The sequence below is a fragment of the Carica papaya genome, chromosome 3, assembly GCF_054855325.1.
Source record: "Carica papaya isolate Zhongbai chromosome 3, ASM5485532v1, whole genome shotgun sequence".
In the NCBI taxonomy this organism is placed as follows: domain Eukaryota; kingdom Viridiplantae; phylum Streptophyta; class Magnoliopsida; order Brassicales; family Caricaceae; genus Carica; species Carica papaya.
This window is the reverse complement of record NC_142311.1, coordinates 35,029,353-35,045,277: the sequence shown is the minus strand read 5'-3', so window position 1 is coordinate 35,045,277 and position 15,925 is coordinate 35,029,353. Positions and strand designations below refer to the sequence as shown.

Here is a 15,925-nt window from a genome sequence, read left to right as displayed (position 1 = left end):
GCCCACGTGGCTCGTTTCCGGGTTGACGTGGTCTTGCCACGCGGCAGGTCCTAGTTGGCCAGGGCTGCTGACGGGGCCGCTGACGTGGCTGCTGACGTGGCGCTGACGGGGCACAATTTTTTCTAAATTGCGTTTTGAACCCCGGTTTCTGATTTTCTTTTCAAAAATACTTCCAGAATCCAAATTTTCACCTATTTTTCCCAAAATCAATTTCAATTAAATCCAAATAATATTTTTATCTAATTTTATAATTATTGTTATTTTTATTTTTATTAAATTAAATTAAAATAAACTAAATAAAATAAAATAAATAAAAATAAAATTAATAATAAAATAAAAAATTTTAAAATTATTAGGCGTTACAATTTTAAATTTATTAAAATAAATACTTTATTAATTAAGGTAACCACAATTAATTTGAGAATTGTATCTTATAGTTTAATATAAAAAATAAAGTACATCAATATTTTATTATATTCAAAAATTAATATTTTACTAATTTAATATAATACTAAAAATTTAATAATTAATTATTAAATTACATAATAAACATATAACACATAACACTCAATAGTACTCGCACATTATTAATTATTATAATGCACTATTATGTATCGATTATTTTTTTTACTGTTACTCATTGTAAGTATTTTTTTATTACCGATCAATTTTTAAAAATATTAAAAAATTAGGCTCTCAGATAACTATAATTGTAATAAATACAAAAAGAAATTTACAAAAAATTAAGAATTTCAACATATGATATTATTCAAAGGGAAAGATACTACACTATTTTTTTTATAATAATAATCTAAAAATCAACGTGCCTTTTAATTAATTATTTTAAGTCAAAGTCAATCGAGTAATTATGAATTTTAAAAATATTATTAATTAAAAGTTATTTAATATTTAATAAAAATAATTGTAAAAAAAAATATTATTATCTAAAAAAATTAAAAGTCAGGCGTTTAATAAAATTAACTTTTGAAACTTAAATGCAAAATTTTATTAAAAAATAAAATTGTTTTTTAAAAATTACATATTATAACTTTTAGCATTGAGTATATGAGAAATAAACTTTGACTTTGACTTGTTAAAAACAGTTTGAATATTACCATTTTGGTTAAAAAAAAATTGAAGGTAAAAACGAGTCAAATGCATAGTAAATCCGAAAATTACTGTTGTAATAAATTCTGTTTTTTAATTATTTATCCCAATAATATAGAACCAGATAAAGTTACGTCATAATTAGCATTTATTTATTTATTTATTTTATATTAAAAAAGACACTGTAATATTTGACATCAATTAAAGTTAAAGACAGATTGGTAGTGACTGTTTGTTTTGCCAGAAAGGAGGAAAGAAATGTTTGTTTATTACAGAAAAGAAGAAAATTTATGGGGAAAAGTCATTCGATTTTGGGTGTTGGAGGAACAGTAACATACTGATTTCCATACACACGACACGGGAAAATTCAAACTTCTACGGACACTCTGGTATTTCCTGTACCAGATCTGTAAAGAGAGAACTTTGTCCAATTGAGAATGCTTGGGAGAATGGTTGGTATGGTTTGTCGCAAGTTGTAGCGCACTGACTCGCAGCGAATGGAGACTGAAACGAGCTCGTTTGAGCAGGAGGTCGGCTCTTTATCAGGACCTGATACGCGAGGCAAGCATCGGATTCTCGCCGAGCTCAAGCGCGTTGAGCAGGAAACCAAGTTCCTCGAGGTCAGCTTCCAGTTCCTCCCTCCAGATTTTTCTTATTATTATTTTTTTTTTATGTGTAGCTATTACTTGCATTTATCTCGGAAATTGGGAATCTAATTGCTATTGTTCTGATCTTTTTCTTTTCTGTATCTTGCATTTTGTTCGAAGGGGGGTAGAACGATAAGATAACTTCAGTGAATTTATGGAGAATTAGTGTTTGCGATTGTTTTGGTTTAGGCTTTGATTAACTAACAATAGCGTTGGGGATGGTGCTGCTTTGTTAAGGTGATCTTATAGGAAAAGTTGACGTTCTCGTTAATTTCCAATTTTCCCTGAGAAAACTTTTTATATCTAAGTCTTGTTTTGGGGAGGGGAAGAAAGGATGCGGACAAAAGCTTCTTTCTGATTTCAAAAGGATGAGGATAGAAGTGGCAAAGTCATGGGAAAAGTTGGATGTTGCCTGATTTGCTTTTTCTTTTGGGAGTAATAGAATTTTGCTTTCGTCTTTTCCTGTTTGGAAGAGAATGAAGAACAAAAGAAAATGTCTGAGATTGGAAAGCAAAAAATTATACTATGGATTCTTCTGTATTTCTAGACTGGACGGCATAATGTCAATGTTGAAGGTCCTTTGTCCCATTAACCCATTAAGCTAATGTATATGAACTTCTCTTCGAGTTCTTTTATTCTGCAATCCACTGCTTCTTCATGGATAACGAGGTTATACCACATGGTGATTTTCTTTGTATTTATTCAACCACCAAGACTGCAGAAAATTTCCTGGAATTTTTTTGCTCCCAACACAATCACAATTTAGCCACGGAGTTCAAATTTTTTATAGTATTTCTATTTTTATACCTTAGTCTTTTGTTGGGTTACAATGGAAAATAGTGGAATACTACATACTCAAGCAGTGCATACATTCGAGTGAATGGAGATGTAGTGCATAGTTATGTTGCATGTGGCTAGCCAGGTTGATGCACTCATTCTGCAATATCGCTTGGTGTTTTCCTGTGATCAAGTATATAAGGAAACTAAATAACAGTAAGGACTGTGGATATCAGTGTCAGAAGCTGTAGTTATGCGCTACTTGTACCAAGTTTCAGATTGAGTTGGTGTTTTTTTTTACATGTCCTGCATCATACATACAAGGCTTTCTCATGTACAAATAGGAAGTAAGAGCTGGAAACAAATTCAACACCACCATCCCCTTGAATGCATCATATATATTCAGCTTACTACTTTTCCAGTCAAAGGTGGGGCAGTTTAAAATTTTAGATAAACAAGTTTTAGTTTTATCTGCAATATCATTATTCTGCTGCAAAAATGAATCTCTTTAACACTCACATGCCTGATTTTTCTGATTCATCAAATCTCCTTCTTTTTTCCTATGCATTTTATACAGGAGGAGTTGGCAGAGATCGACCAAACAGATAATGTATCGACCCTGTGTGAGGAGTAAGTACAAAAAAATTATTTTCCTTAAAAAGAGCTTAGAAAATGATAAATGCTTCTATAAAAGACAAAGAGGTAGTAGCCAATGAGCTCAAATTTTCTTTCACCCAACAAGCAAAGGTAGAGAAGCGAAATCTGGAATTTCTTTGACGTGGATTGCTCATTCAGCAGCCATGTAACAGAGCCTTCCCAGTTTTTTAACTCCTCTGTTGGCTGTATGGCCTAATTGGCACTTAATCATTAGTTTTCCAGCATAACTGATAAGTTAGAATTTTAAGGTTAAATGTGATAAATCGGTACAGAATGATGTTTGTTCCGTTGATGTCCATCAGGTTGCTGCAAAACATTGAAACAAGGCCTGATCCTCTTCTGCCACTGTAACTTTTTCAACACTTGACAATCTTTTTCTCAGCCTTCAATCCTCACCAGCTTTTACTCTATAATTCAATTGATTTAATTCAATATACAGAACAAACGGACCAGTCAACACATCATGGGATCGATGGTTTGAAGGGCCCCAGGAGTCAAAAGGTTGCAGATGCAGAATACTTTGATTTGTCGAGTTCTAACATTTACTGCAATTTGTTGCAAGAGGGTTGTGAATCTTCTGTACACAAGATGTTGACTTACAGCGAGATTGTTATCTGAGATTCGTTAACGAATGTTTTCCACTGCGTGCAATACGAGAGTCCTTAGATGATTCAATTCTTTTACATATCCAATCAGCTCGCATTCATGTATGTAAGTCTGTAAATCGAATATATCTATTGCAGAGATTTGATGCATGTTAACCGGAAATCTTATCTGATATTGAGTTGAGTTTTTATGTTTTCTACCTCATTTTTCTTGAGCTAATTTTATCGCATTTTTCTACCTCATTTCACCAATTAGCGTATGAATCGAGGATGAGTTAATATATGAATTGAGGAACCGAAGTAATGTTGTTCCCATGAACTTCCACTTTTTCTTTGCATCTCATAAAGAAACTAACTTTTTAAAAGATTTCACGAAAATATATGTCATTGTTCAATGGATTTTGTATGTTATTTATAAGCGAGACCAGTGTCTCGTGTACCAATCACGACCTATGAATCTGTATTAATTTGATATATAATTATACAAATATTGTATTAGAATGGTTATTAAGTAAAGAGTATAAGAATTTAAAGTGTAATATAGTTGTTAAGCATAATATTAATGTTTACAATAATGCTTTGTAGATTTTTTTTAATTTATAAAATTAGTTGAAATTTTATGTACAAATCACGACATGAATCACTACTAATTTAAGATATAATTATACGAATAATGTATATTGTATAGTATTATTTGACCAACTTTATTTATATACACATTTTTTTTTCGTAAAAATAAATTAATATTATTATAAATTAAATGTAATTAATTTATAATATTTAATATAATTAAATAAAATTTAATTTATTAATATATCGGTTTAAATTGTGACATATATATGTATATATATTTGGAAAAACATAAAGTATGATAAGAATGGTTAGCTAAATCTGAAATACGCGCTTGCGGCGGACTTGAACAGTCACCGAAGAATCAAAGATCTATCCTGCACCCTTCTTCCAGAAAGAGCAACTGAAACGGCTTCCTCTTCTCTTTTCCTATCAGAGCCGCCTCCGTCTATTCCCAAAAAACAAACCCTAAAGAATCTATCTCTCTTGATTGCGCTATCCCAACGGAAGCTTCATCTTATTCTTCCTTCATCGAAGTCCTTTCACTTCCTCATAGATTCACCAGCGTCTTCCAGTTTTCAACAGCCATAGACCCCTAGTATACACGCAATTTCTACTCTGTATTATCTTTTGAATCACGCGAAACCGGCGCTCTCATCGTCGCGGCCAAGATGGAGAGTAGTTTCGTTTCTTGATTACTGAAGGTTTGGGAAGACTAAAATGCTTAATGGAGGAGTGAAGCTGCATTTGTGATTTTCTGTTAAATGAGGAGTGGTGCTGCGTTTGGTATGCTTTCTGCAAATGTTGTTAATCAACTCACGCTGTATTATAGTTAGCGACTGTGCTTGTCTATATCTTCTACCGCACGCTTGCAAATTCCCCTTTTCTGCCTCATTCTTGGATATCAAAGGCGTGAATGGATTTAACGCACGACTGGAAAGCTCAGTTTCCAGTTCGCAAGGATGGGCCACTTCTCCTTTCCGGCCAAATGTCGAGATCCATCTTGGGTCCTCTCTTCTTCAAACCAAAACCCGAATACCAACTTCTCTTTTTCTCTCCAGCTCTCCTTCCTCCCCTCCTCCCTCCTGCACCTAAACTTTCTCTCTCTCGCTTCCTCACTACTTCTTCCGATTCCCCTGTCCCCCTCTCCACCTCCTCCTTGATTGCCTCTCTTTTTGGCTCCCAGTATCCAAGGGATGCTGCTTTCTCCCTCTCCCACAATCGCCTCCAGTTTCTTCCATGGCCAGGTAATCAGGCAGCTTTGGTGTTCTTTTCTACTGGCTCTAACCACGACCAAATTGGGTTTCTAGTGCTTTCAGTTAAAAACTTAAGTTTGGATGTCAAGGTTGCTGATAATGGTGATGTTTTTGTGGCTAAGGATAGGTTCAATTGTCGTATATTGAGGATTTTAGTGAACCCGGTTGATGATTTCTTAGGTTATTTCGGTAATTCTTTTATTACTATTGGTTACGTAATGGCTTGGACTATGTATTCTGTTCATTGGTATAGTGTTAAATCAAGTGAATCTAGTGAAAGACCACTTTTGGGTTATATGGGTTGTAAATTGTTCAAGAGTTGCTCTGTTGCTGGTGCTTGTTGGAGTCCACATTTACCTCAAGAGAGTTTGATCTTATTAGAGAGTGGTGCATTGTTTTTGTTTGATTTGGGAAAAAAATCTCATACCCGTCTTAAAGGAAATAAGCTGAAGGTATCATGGGATGACTCTGGTAATTATAAGTGGTTGGGCTGTGAGTTTAGTTGGCATCCTAGGATTTTCATAGTTGCTAGATCAGATGCTGTCTTTTTGGTTGATCTGAGGTTGGACGAGTGCTACACGACTTGTTTAGCAAAGATTGAGACCTTAAGCATGTATGCTCAAGTTGGAAAAGAGCGATTCCTTGCATTTTCTAAAGCAGGATATGACGGTTTTCAGTTTGTTTTGGCTTCAGACAGTCTATTATTTCTTTGTGATGTTCGAAAACCATTTATGCCATTATTGCAATGGGCCCATGGAATTGAGAAACCATGCTATATTGATGTGTTCAGATTGTCTGAACTCAGGTCACCTTCAACGGTCGCTGCATATGATTGGGCAACTGAATCAGGTTCCTGCATTGTTTTGGGATCATTTTGGAATTCTCATTTCACTCTCTTTTGCTATGGACCTTCCTTGCCAGTTGGCAAGAAGTCTTTTAGTTCCAAAACCTCAGAAGATTGTGGATTGGTTTATGCGTGGGGGCTCCCTTACCATCTGTTATTGTCCGGTAGAGAATGCTGCCGTGGAGATTGTATAGTTAGGGAAGACTTCTCAGAGGATACTCTTCCTGAATGGGTTAATTGGCAGCAGATAAAAGAGATAGTGCTGGGATTTGGGATTTTAAACAAGGACCTCTCTGTTCTTCTTCCCGAGTTATTTGAATTTGGTGGTTTTACTCTGATCAGGTTAATGTCCTCGGGGAAGATTGAGGCTCAGAATTTTTGCGCCTCTTGGAATTTGGTAAAAGAACTAGATATAGCTCATGGAGATTTATCATTGGGTTTTCGGGATTGCTTATCATACTCTGCAGTTGATGAGGAATACAAATTTCCCAAAAGATTCAAGTATCTGAGACTTAATTATCTTCATGCATATTTGAACAGAGATCTTACTGAAGTCATGGATTCAAGAATAAAGAAGTCTTTCCCAGTTCGAGAAGAGAATGAATTGTTCAATGAAGACTTCCATAAAATTTTATGTGAGAAACTGAGACTTTGTGGGTTTGGTAGATTTAGATCTTCTCTTGCTTCTGTTTTCAATGACGTCAGCTTGCCAACAAGCTTATTCGAGATTGCTTTGAGGCAAACATGGGCGAGCTTTCCCTTAGAACTTCTACTTCTTGCCTTTTCCAGCCACTCCGAATTTCTAGAGGTATTGTTGGACAAAAAGAGAACCTCTTTGGAATTTTCAATTGTTCCAGACCTACCCCAGTTGCCTCCTTTCATCCTGAGGAAGCCTGAATGTCGTAGTAGCAAGTGGACGCATAAAGTGCAGCGGAGTAATGAACTTGTTGGCCCTGTTCTCCCACTGCCTGTTCTGCTTACACTTCACGAATTTCGCAATGGTTGTCTACATTCACAAAAGGAAGATGATTTTTCAGCGGAATTGGAGTTTAGCCATCAATTTAATGAAGTCTTGCAGGTGGCTAGGGAAGTGGCTGTGCTGGAGTATGATTCTGAGCTTCATGATGATCAAACTGTCTCCCTTGCGGCAGACAGCGAAGAGATGTGGATTGACTCTCAAAACCCAAAATCTTTCATTTCATATCATCCAGCTTTGTGTGAGGTCTCTACTGTTATTAATTCTCAGGGTAACCATTTTGATGAAGACAAGAAATTTGCTACTTTGGTTACTAAAGTGCATAAGAAAGAGTCTCTTCCTAGTGACATCATGCAAAATATTGGACTAGAACAGTTTGATGATTTATGCCCCACAGAATTGAAATTTAATACACAAGTTATGAACTTTGAGTCACAGGAACAGAAAGTATATAATACATTCAAGAAACATTTCTCCTTATGGCAAGAACGTTTTAGCCCATACCAGCAATTTTGTAGCCGTTACAAATTACAAGGATAATGTATGTGATTCTTTTGGATTTTTTTTTTCAAACATTTTAGCCATTCTTGAAGTCTCTTCCTGTTGTTCTTTTAAGTTATATGGGGAATAGCATCTCTGAGGTATGTTTGACCTAAAATGATAAGTATAATAATCTGAAAAAATTAGCCCCAAAAATAAGTTCCTCACATCTAAGCTTTTTTCCTTTAGATTATAAGCTCTAACCCATTAAGCTAATTTAACCGTAGCTTTTAGCATAACATTATTTCCAATTTACGAAGTAAGTTGTTTTTCCTGCTTAAAAAAGAGAACATTGATTTGGCTTATTAAAAAATCTAAACTATCACAGCAGCCATTCACATATATTTTAAAAAGAAATTTGATTCACCTTTCCTCTTCCTTTAGATATCATGTGTCCTTAACCATAGTTGACTTGATTTTTTTCCCTGTTACTTCCTTTTTTCAGGGCGGAGGGGGCAAAGGCTAGATATGGTAGCTGAAGTTTAAGAGTGAATCTAGAAAGTGCAGTTGCTTATTCTGTTGGTCCCTGATATGAACTAGCCAGGGTTGAACTTTTGGCTTTACTGTGAACTAGTCAGGGGAGTTCAGATTTCATTTTTAAGTTTTTTCAAGGTGTGGTTGTGATAGCAGAAAAGGTGATGGAGTTAATTGAGGGTCATGTGGAAACTGTTCCTGGATTTGGTACCTAGGCTGATTTCCTAAGGTTGTTAACTTATCTTTGTTACTGGAGCAGCCCATGGAAGTAAAAGTTGTGGTAAGAGCTGATTTTCTGCGACAACATATGGGAAAGTTGCAGTTATATCAGTTTTGAGACTCTACAAATATTTTTATACTACTAAGTGGCACCAGTCTCCTTTTCTTGGCAAGCATGGTACAAGTTGTGATAAGAGCTGATTTCTGCTACAACATATGGGAAAGTTGCAGTTATATCAGGTTTGAGACTCCACAAATGCTTTTATACTAATGCTTTTGTTCTTATATTGAAATTTGGTATTTAACTTATTTTCTATCTCTGAACTTCTAGTATTCTCTTTATGAACTGTGGCTGGAACAGCTATTTCTGTTCCATGTTGCAGACTCCTGTTGTCATCCTGATTGGTTTGAGATGTAAATTACTACACAATTTTAAGAATTTCAGGAGGTCAGATATCTGATCGTATTTAATTCTTCTTGGTATCAAATTTACTACTAATTTATTTAACTGACAAAAAAAGTTCAGTTTATTTTGTTGGATCAGGTAGAATGAGAAATACATTTTGTGTTCTTGCCTAGATCTTTCCCAAAATTACTACGGAACATTGTATCAAGCACAATGGACTGCTAATAGTCTGTATCTGTAGCATAACATGTGTTCTTCGAAGGGTCATCCTCTTACTTCTAAGGAGGGTAGAGGGGACCTAATCGTAAATTGACTGATCTGTGAACTCTTTTCTTGTACATGGGTGGGAACAGGTTCCTTGCTTGTTAAAACAGACATACTTTTTTTTAAAATGTAATTTTTCTTCCTAATTCTCCATAATGTGAAATAGATTTCGTAGTAGGTTTTGTGATATGATTCACTAAAATCCCTAGCGTCACCCATTACAATTCATCAAAGTTTTGTGGTTATTGTGCTTCCAAGTGAAGCTATAACTAACGTTCTTTGTTTTTGTTTTGTTTTGTTTTTTTCTTAAAGCTGAAAAGAGAAAGTGAAATAGGTATGCTTAAGACACAATCTTTCAATTATCCCCTGGATGAGCTTTTAAATCCTTATTTTCAGATTACCTTTTCAATCAAACTCCATTACATCTAACAAAAATGGCTCATTTGCTTGTATCATGCTTCCTAATATTCGTGGGCCAAGATTGTTTAGTTTTCCTTTCTTCTCAAGAGAGATGTCTTCTAGATAATACTTGGAGGAACCCATATATTATTTGGCTACTAAAGAACTTAGATAATATGATAGTTTGTGATATACAGGATTGAAATGAGTGTGAACCTGCACATGCTGGATTTTTGGGAGAAAGAATTCTGGAGCTGCTCTCTGTGGAAATATTTTTACTTAACCACATGTTGGTTCAATTTATTGTGTATGTCGATGGTTGTGATGGAACTATACCATGCTTTGTTGTATTTCTTATTCTCTTTGTTTGCTGATCAAATATGATTTTACTGCAGGGAATTCGAGCTGTGATTGGCCCTATGTGATCTCTCCTGATTGAGGTATAGATATTTCAAACTTCGAAGCTGCTGGAATGACATTAACCTCAATTATTTTGTTGCGCACAATTATCATGTTGTATGTTAGTAGTCTTTGGTCAGGATATCTGTTGCCTTTGAAAACAAACTCTCTTGTGAAGACCCACAGATCAAGTTGTAGAATTGATTAATGAACTGTATATGTTGATGATTTTGAGATGTGCAATTGTTCTGTAGGGAGTATGGTTAGCGGTAGAAGAATGATCAGAAATATGGATAAGATTTTTCAGATTGATGTCTTATTTGCTGGTGGAACTCATTTTCAGCTTACCAAGATCTAATCTGTTTGTTGCCAGAACTATCATGGCGATCATTTAAAATTTGGTTTGGCTGTGGAACAAACTAAATTAGAAGGTTATAAATGAAGGTATCATTCATTTTCTTCAGATTGAGATGTATATCTCACTCTCAATAAATTCCAAAAACAATGCTCATCTGTTCCAATAGCATTCTGTTCAGCTTTCCCCGTAGATTTTGCCATTGACTCTTTTTTGGAAATGTTCCTTAAGGACCTCACAAGCCAATGTTTTTTCTTCAATCTGTTTGACACGTAACAGGTTGAATTGCTTTTTTTTTTCTAGCTTCAGAGGTAAAACTAGTGGCACAATGTTTTTCTTGAATCTGTTTTTTTGTTTGCTTCTTGCAAATAGAAAGTATGATCCCTACTTAAAAGCTTGTTATGGAATAAATTAATTTTTTTTAAAATAAAAGAGAAATAGTATTATTATGCATAAAGGTATCAAGGGAATATAATCCGAAAACACAAAATTACAAGTCGATTAGGTAGTCTATAATAACCCCAATATCTTCCCAATCTACTATGTCATGATCAATCAAAATAAAACCAAAAGTTTGAAACCATCAATTTTTAATATTTACAATGTCAATTTCAATATCCTCAAAAGTTCTAGCATTCCTCTCTCTCGAAACAACCCACATAATAGAAAACGGAATAATGAATAAATATTTTTTCTTTTTACATCAACCAGCCCATGCCCACAACTTCTTACTAACACTACCCGTCCTGACCCACTTCATTCCCATAATCCCATACACGCACTCCCAAATTTTGTAGACTATAGGATAATGAAGTACCAAGTGATTGCATGATTCTGCTTCAGCCTTGCACATGTAACACCTATTAGTTATCATCATACCTCTTTTTCTTAGCATATCAATGGTCAAGATTTTTTCTTTAACAGCTTCCCAAATGAAAAAAGTCATTTGAGGCTGTGCTTTTGACCTCCAAATTTGCTTAAACGGTGCTGTGGACATTGTCCTCACCATTTTTGACAATAAAGTTATAGTAGAACTTCACCGAAAAGCCTCTTTTCTTGTTTGGTTTCCAGATTCTTTTGTCTTTCTCATTACCCACCTTAAAACAGCAATCCTCCTAAGCAGATTACAGAATTCAGCCTCTTTCTCCTCCTTTAAATTTCTTCTAACCTGTATACACCACCACCTCCCCCTTCTCCCTTCTCAAACATCTTCTCCACAAGAATATCCCTCTCACTAGCAATCTCAAAGATCCTCGGGAATTTATCTTTCAATTTGAAGTCACCAGCCCACTCATCCTTCCAGAATTTAATAGCAGCCCCATTATCTAGCTGCCAGCATAAACAGTCATAAAAATTCTTGCTTTTGGTACTGATTTTCTTCCACAAACTAGAATCATGACGTTTATATTTCCCTCTTCTACCCCCATCTCTCTCCCAATCACCCTCCTCCATAATTTCCCCTTCTCATTTACAAATCTCCATAACCACTTGCCTTGTAGAGCTGAATTTAATTTTGAAATAGATCTCAACCCCAAACCACCTTTATTGACCGGTCTCTTAACCTCCTCCCACTTAACTAAGTGAAATTTCCTATGACCCCTCCTCATCACCCCAAAGAAATCTGCGTTGTATCCTCTCTTGTTATGGGATAAATTAATAGTATAGTTTTATAAAGAGAGAATCCTAATGATCTTTTAGAGCTGAAAATATTAAAGAAATTTTTTGACAAAATTTTCTGCATATCCTATTAAGATTATTATTCTGTTTTTATGCAAGAAAATATATTTTTTCCTAAGCTTTTAATAACTTTCCTAGTTAGTAGTAATTACCCCCACGTCTTAGAAACTACCTTTACATGTATCCTTCCCCATCCTAGCAAGTACATTCACATTTATCCAAATAACTAATTATATCATTAAATATAACTAGAGAACTAAATGAACTAAAACCAATTCTTTCTAGGAACCACGTTCACTCACTGTAGTAGCAATGTGCCAATCATTCCAGTAGCCTGTAGCATTACACCCTCCCTTGAAAAGGTGCTTCTCCTCAAGCACCCAAACTAGATATACAGCCAAAAGGTGGTAGCAAGGAATTATGCAATCCAGTAGAGAGGTAAGCATATGCCAATAGCAAATCCTTTTTTTCCCAATAATATTCTGCCTCTGATTGTAGGTGCAAACCGTCCTCCCAGTAGCATCGTTTTAAAAAAATTGGCTGCCATAAACATTAGAAGCAAAGAGTGTTGATTTTAAACAATTGATTCTTCATTCTTTGTTCCTGTTTTCAGCCCATGATAACTGCTTCTCATAAGGAAAAGATGAAGGGTGATTATATTTATTGGATGTAAAGGAATTGGGATTTACCATCTGACGCAAACCATAAGGCTCTTGTCAGTGCCAATCTTCCCTTCTCTAATAGAAACGCATAGCATTGCTAAAGGATCTGAGATGTGTTTCGTTTTGCTCCCTCGATTTTCCTCGCCATTATTCTTCTCTCCCTTCTCCTCCTCCTTCTTCTTCTTCTTCTTCTCTTTCTAAAGTGCACACTTTCAGTTAAATCTATATGGATTCACACTGCCACCACCTAGAACATGTTTCTTACTTGGGGTCCAAATAGAGGATAGTTAGTTGAATCCATGTGGTCTCTCATTTCCTGGTTTTGAGATTGTAGGTCACCCACATCATTACGTTTGGCTTTGATACTAATTTTTATGGTCCTTATTTAGGGTCTAGTTATGGGATAGACTGATAGTATGAGCTTGTTAAGAGAGAATTCCACAATCTCCTTGAGTTTAAAGCACCAAGAGGAAAGAGCTTCATAACAAATTTTTCCACATATCTTATTCAGATTACTATCATGTTTTTATATCGAAAAACATAGCTTCACCTAAGAATAATAACTTAGCTGGAAGTAAGTAACCCACTTCCTAGAAACTACTTTTGCACTTACCCTCCCATCCTAGAAACTATCTTTACACTTATCCCGATAACTAGTATAGCATTAAATAAAACAAGATATTAAATAAAATAATTACAATTTTGTTCTAGCAGCCATGTGTAACTCACTCTAGCAGCCTTGTGTCAATCATTTCCAAAAGCCATGTGGCTCATAACATAAACCATTGCTAGCTTATTACCAAAAACATCTATTCCAGTCTTAACTTTTTATCCAAGAGAAAAATCTTATATAAATGTTCAATTATATTGTTATTTTGAAAAATTAGCACTAACTAATCGATGAATGAATGAATAAGATGAATTATCTGGTAAATAGCTAGGAGTTGGTTGTATGAAAGAACTGAGCAGCTTCATGAATATGATAATGGTAGGAAAGCTTGTCTTAAATTGAAGGCATATTTGGTTCTTAGTTTGTTTTCGGCCGCAGATGGTTTAAATGGATTATTGCTTGAAATTAAATAGTCTGTTTGCATTTCAACGTGAGTACTTATGGCAGAAATTTCAGTAACTTGGGATATTATTACTTAGAAATGCAAATGAGCAGCATTCTTTCATGGTATTCTTTTCCGTATGCATTTTTATTAATATATGCATTTCTGATATGTTAGAATGGATTTACTTTTTGGACATCAAGTTTACAAATTGTTCATTCATCAGCATTGCATTTTCTCATAGGATTCCTTTTAATTTATTGGGACTGTGGTGCAGAGGCATTTTCTTGACGCGGATAATCATTTATGCTTCTCTCATTTGATTTTGCTGGACTTCATTCTCCAAGCTCTACTGCAAAAGCTGGACAGGCAAGCACGTAGAACTGCTCCAAGAGCTCCTGAGAATGCTAGAGGTTGAGTTTCTTCCCTGACAGAGTATTCTCATTTAAGTAATATCATCTCAAAGGATAACCAAGATAAACTTGAAACCTATGTCCAAACCAATTTCCATGTTCTGCATGGGAGGTGACATGTAAAAAGAAAAAAAAAATTATAAAGATTATTTTTTTAACTATTTTTTGGGTGATTTGAAAAGAGAAAAATAAGAGGGCTTTTGAAGAAATAGAGAGAGAGATATCAAGAATTAGAGATGAATGATTATATTATTTTGGCTCATAGATATTGGAGCATGACATTTATAAGTTAGAAGATTTTGGGAATACCATATATATACTAACATATTCGTAAATATATTGTGAATGAGTGGTTTTCCCTTGGTGTCTTTGATATATTTGTATAGGTTTTATTTCAAAAAAAAAAAAAATGTACATGTTCTACCTTTAGTATATGCTAGTAGTGAAATAATCTGCATGTAACAACTAATTTTCAATACACTGCAGGGTTATAATAATACCTTTAGCTGCTGACATGCAGTGGATTTAGCAGTTGGTTTCGAGAGGAGTATCAGACAAGAAATGAAGATGAACCAGAACTGCAGTCCAGCAGTCCAAGAGCAGAAGGCTCTCCTTAGAAAAATTAAAGAATGAAGCCCCCCACTGTCATTGTTTTGCTGCATTTGACATGTAGTTATAATCCAATAACAATGAAGGAGAGAGACCTGCTTGGAGAATATAAGTTATTTATATTTAATTAATATCAATAAAAATAAATATTTTAATTTTTTATAATATTATTTGAATATATTTTAAATCTTTATGGTATTTCTTTTGGTACAATGTGAATATCATTTTTTACATTTTTTTTATTTTAAAAAATATATATTTTTTTAAATTTTTAATAAAATTTACATCAATGTGTTTCACTGGTAAGCTTATAATAGAAGATAACATATATATATATATATATACATAATTCAAATATAAATACAAATTTATTATCTTTTTATGCAATTTTTTTAAAATAAAAAGTATAGTATACATTAACAAGAGTATTTTCATTTATAAAGGATTTGCAATCGTGTTAGATGACGTTTTTAAAATTTACATCACTGATAATGTTATGGTATAATAAAATAGACCCAAAATAATGAATTCATCTATCTTGTATATCAAAGCTATTACTCTCTATGCTATCAAAAGTTCGACTATTTCTCTCCTTCCAAATGATTCAGAAAACGATCAAATGAATCAAGTTAGTAATCTTATTTTTTATATATAACCCGTTGCAAGTTCAAATTTCTCCCTCTACGAACCCTGTCTTAATTAATCCCCAATAGATTATGGATCATGCACCATAATTTATATGCCATCGGGCACCATAATAAAAAGGTGATTACATGTTTCCTCAACATTTAGACAGCAATAACAACCATTAACCAACACCCTTCCTCTAATTCTCAGCTTGTCAATAGTTAAAAATCATCTCTCAGCATGCCTCGTAAGCGAAAAAAGCAATGCGAGACGGAGTTTTAGTTTTCTAAATTTGTTTTGCTAGAAAAATTATGTGTTGTCACATGTTCTTTCTGCATTAAAAAATGATAATATGATTTAACATAAAAAATGTCATTGTTTCACACTTTC

The 15,925-nt window shown here is 34.3% G+C and overlaps 2 protein-coding genes across 10 annotated transcripts; both read left to right on the top strand.

The window, feature by feature from the left end:
* The first annotated feature begins 1,331 nt into the window (after window positions 1–1,331).
* GG1 (Ggamma-subunit 1) lies at window positions 1,332–3,993 on the top strand. The gene is made up of 4 exons (XM_088216816.1): window positions 1,332–1,727; window positions 3,109–3,161; window positions 3,491–3,535; window positions 3,628–3,993. Exons 1-4 carry the CDS (start codon window positions 1,605–1,607, stop codon window positions 3,710–3,712), a joined length of 306 nt encoding a protein of 101 aa, XP_088072942.1. The 5' UTR covers window positions 1,332–1,604; the 3' UTR covers window positions 3,713–3,993.
* Window positions 3,994–4,650: 657 nt separating this feature from the next.
* Window positions 4,651–15,073, top strand: LOC110826242 (TATA box-binding protein associated factor RNA polymerase I subunit C). Of its 9 annotated transcripts, none has more exons than XM_088216804.1 (7): window positions 4,652–7,980; window positions 8,425–8,912; window positions 9,939–10,048; window positions 10,137–10,181; window positions 10,514–10,584; window positions 14,164–14,299; window positions 14,786–15,073. In XM_088216804.1, exon 1 carries the CDS (start codon window positions 5,280–5,282, stop codon window positions 7,977–7,979), a length of 2,700 nt encoding a protein of 899 aa, XP_088072930.1. In that variant the 5' UTR covers window positions 4,652–5,279; the 3' UTR covers window position 7,980; window positions 8,425–8,912; window positions 9,939–10,048; window positions 10,137–10,181; window positions 10,514–10,584; window positions 14,164–14,299; window positions 14,786–15,073. The 9 variants fall into 9 exon arrangements, with proteins under 9 accessions (XP_088072933.1, XP_088072932.1, XP_088072930.1 ...); XM_088216805.1 differs by having other exon boundaries at window positions 10,395–10,584; XM_088216800.1 differs by lacking the exon at window positions 9,939–10,048.
* Window positions 15,074–15,925: the final 852 nt, after the last annotated feature.

Bases quoted from the DNA above. Each gene is read 5' to 3' on its own strand.
- GG1 (XM_088216816.1), top strand. From the start codon at position 1,605: ATGGAGACTGAAACGAGCTCGTTTGAGCAGGAGGTCGGCTCTTTATCA. The intron at 1,728-3,108 runs GTCAGCTTCCAG...CATTTTATACAG, and splicing joins AGGAAACCAAGTTCCTCGAG to GAGGAGTTGGCAGAGATCGA. The intron at 3,536-3,627 runs GTAACTTTTTCA...TTCAATATACAG, and splicing joins CCTGATCCTCTTCTGCCACT to AACAAACGGACCAGTCAACA.
- LOC110826242 (XM_088216803.1), top strand. From the start codon at position 5,280: ATGGATTTAACGCACGACTGGAAAGCTCAGTTTCCAGTTCGCAAGGAT.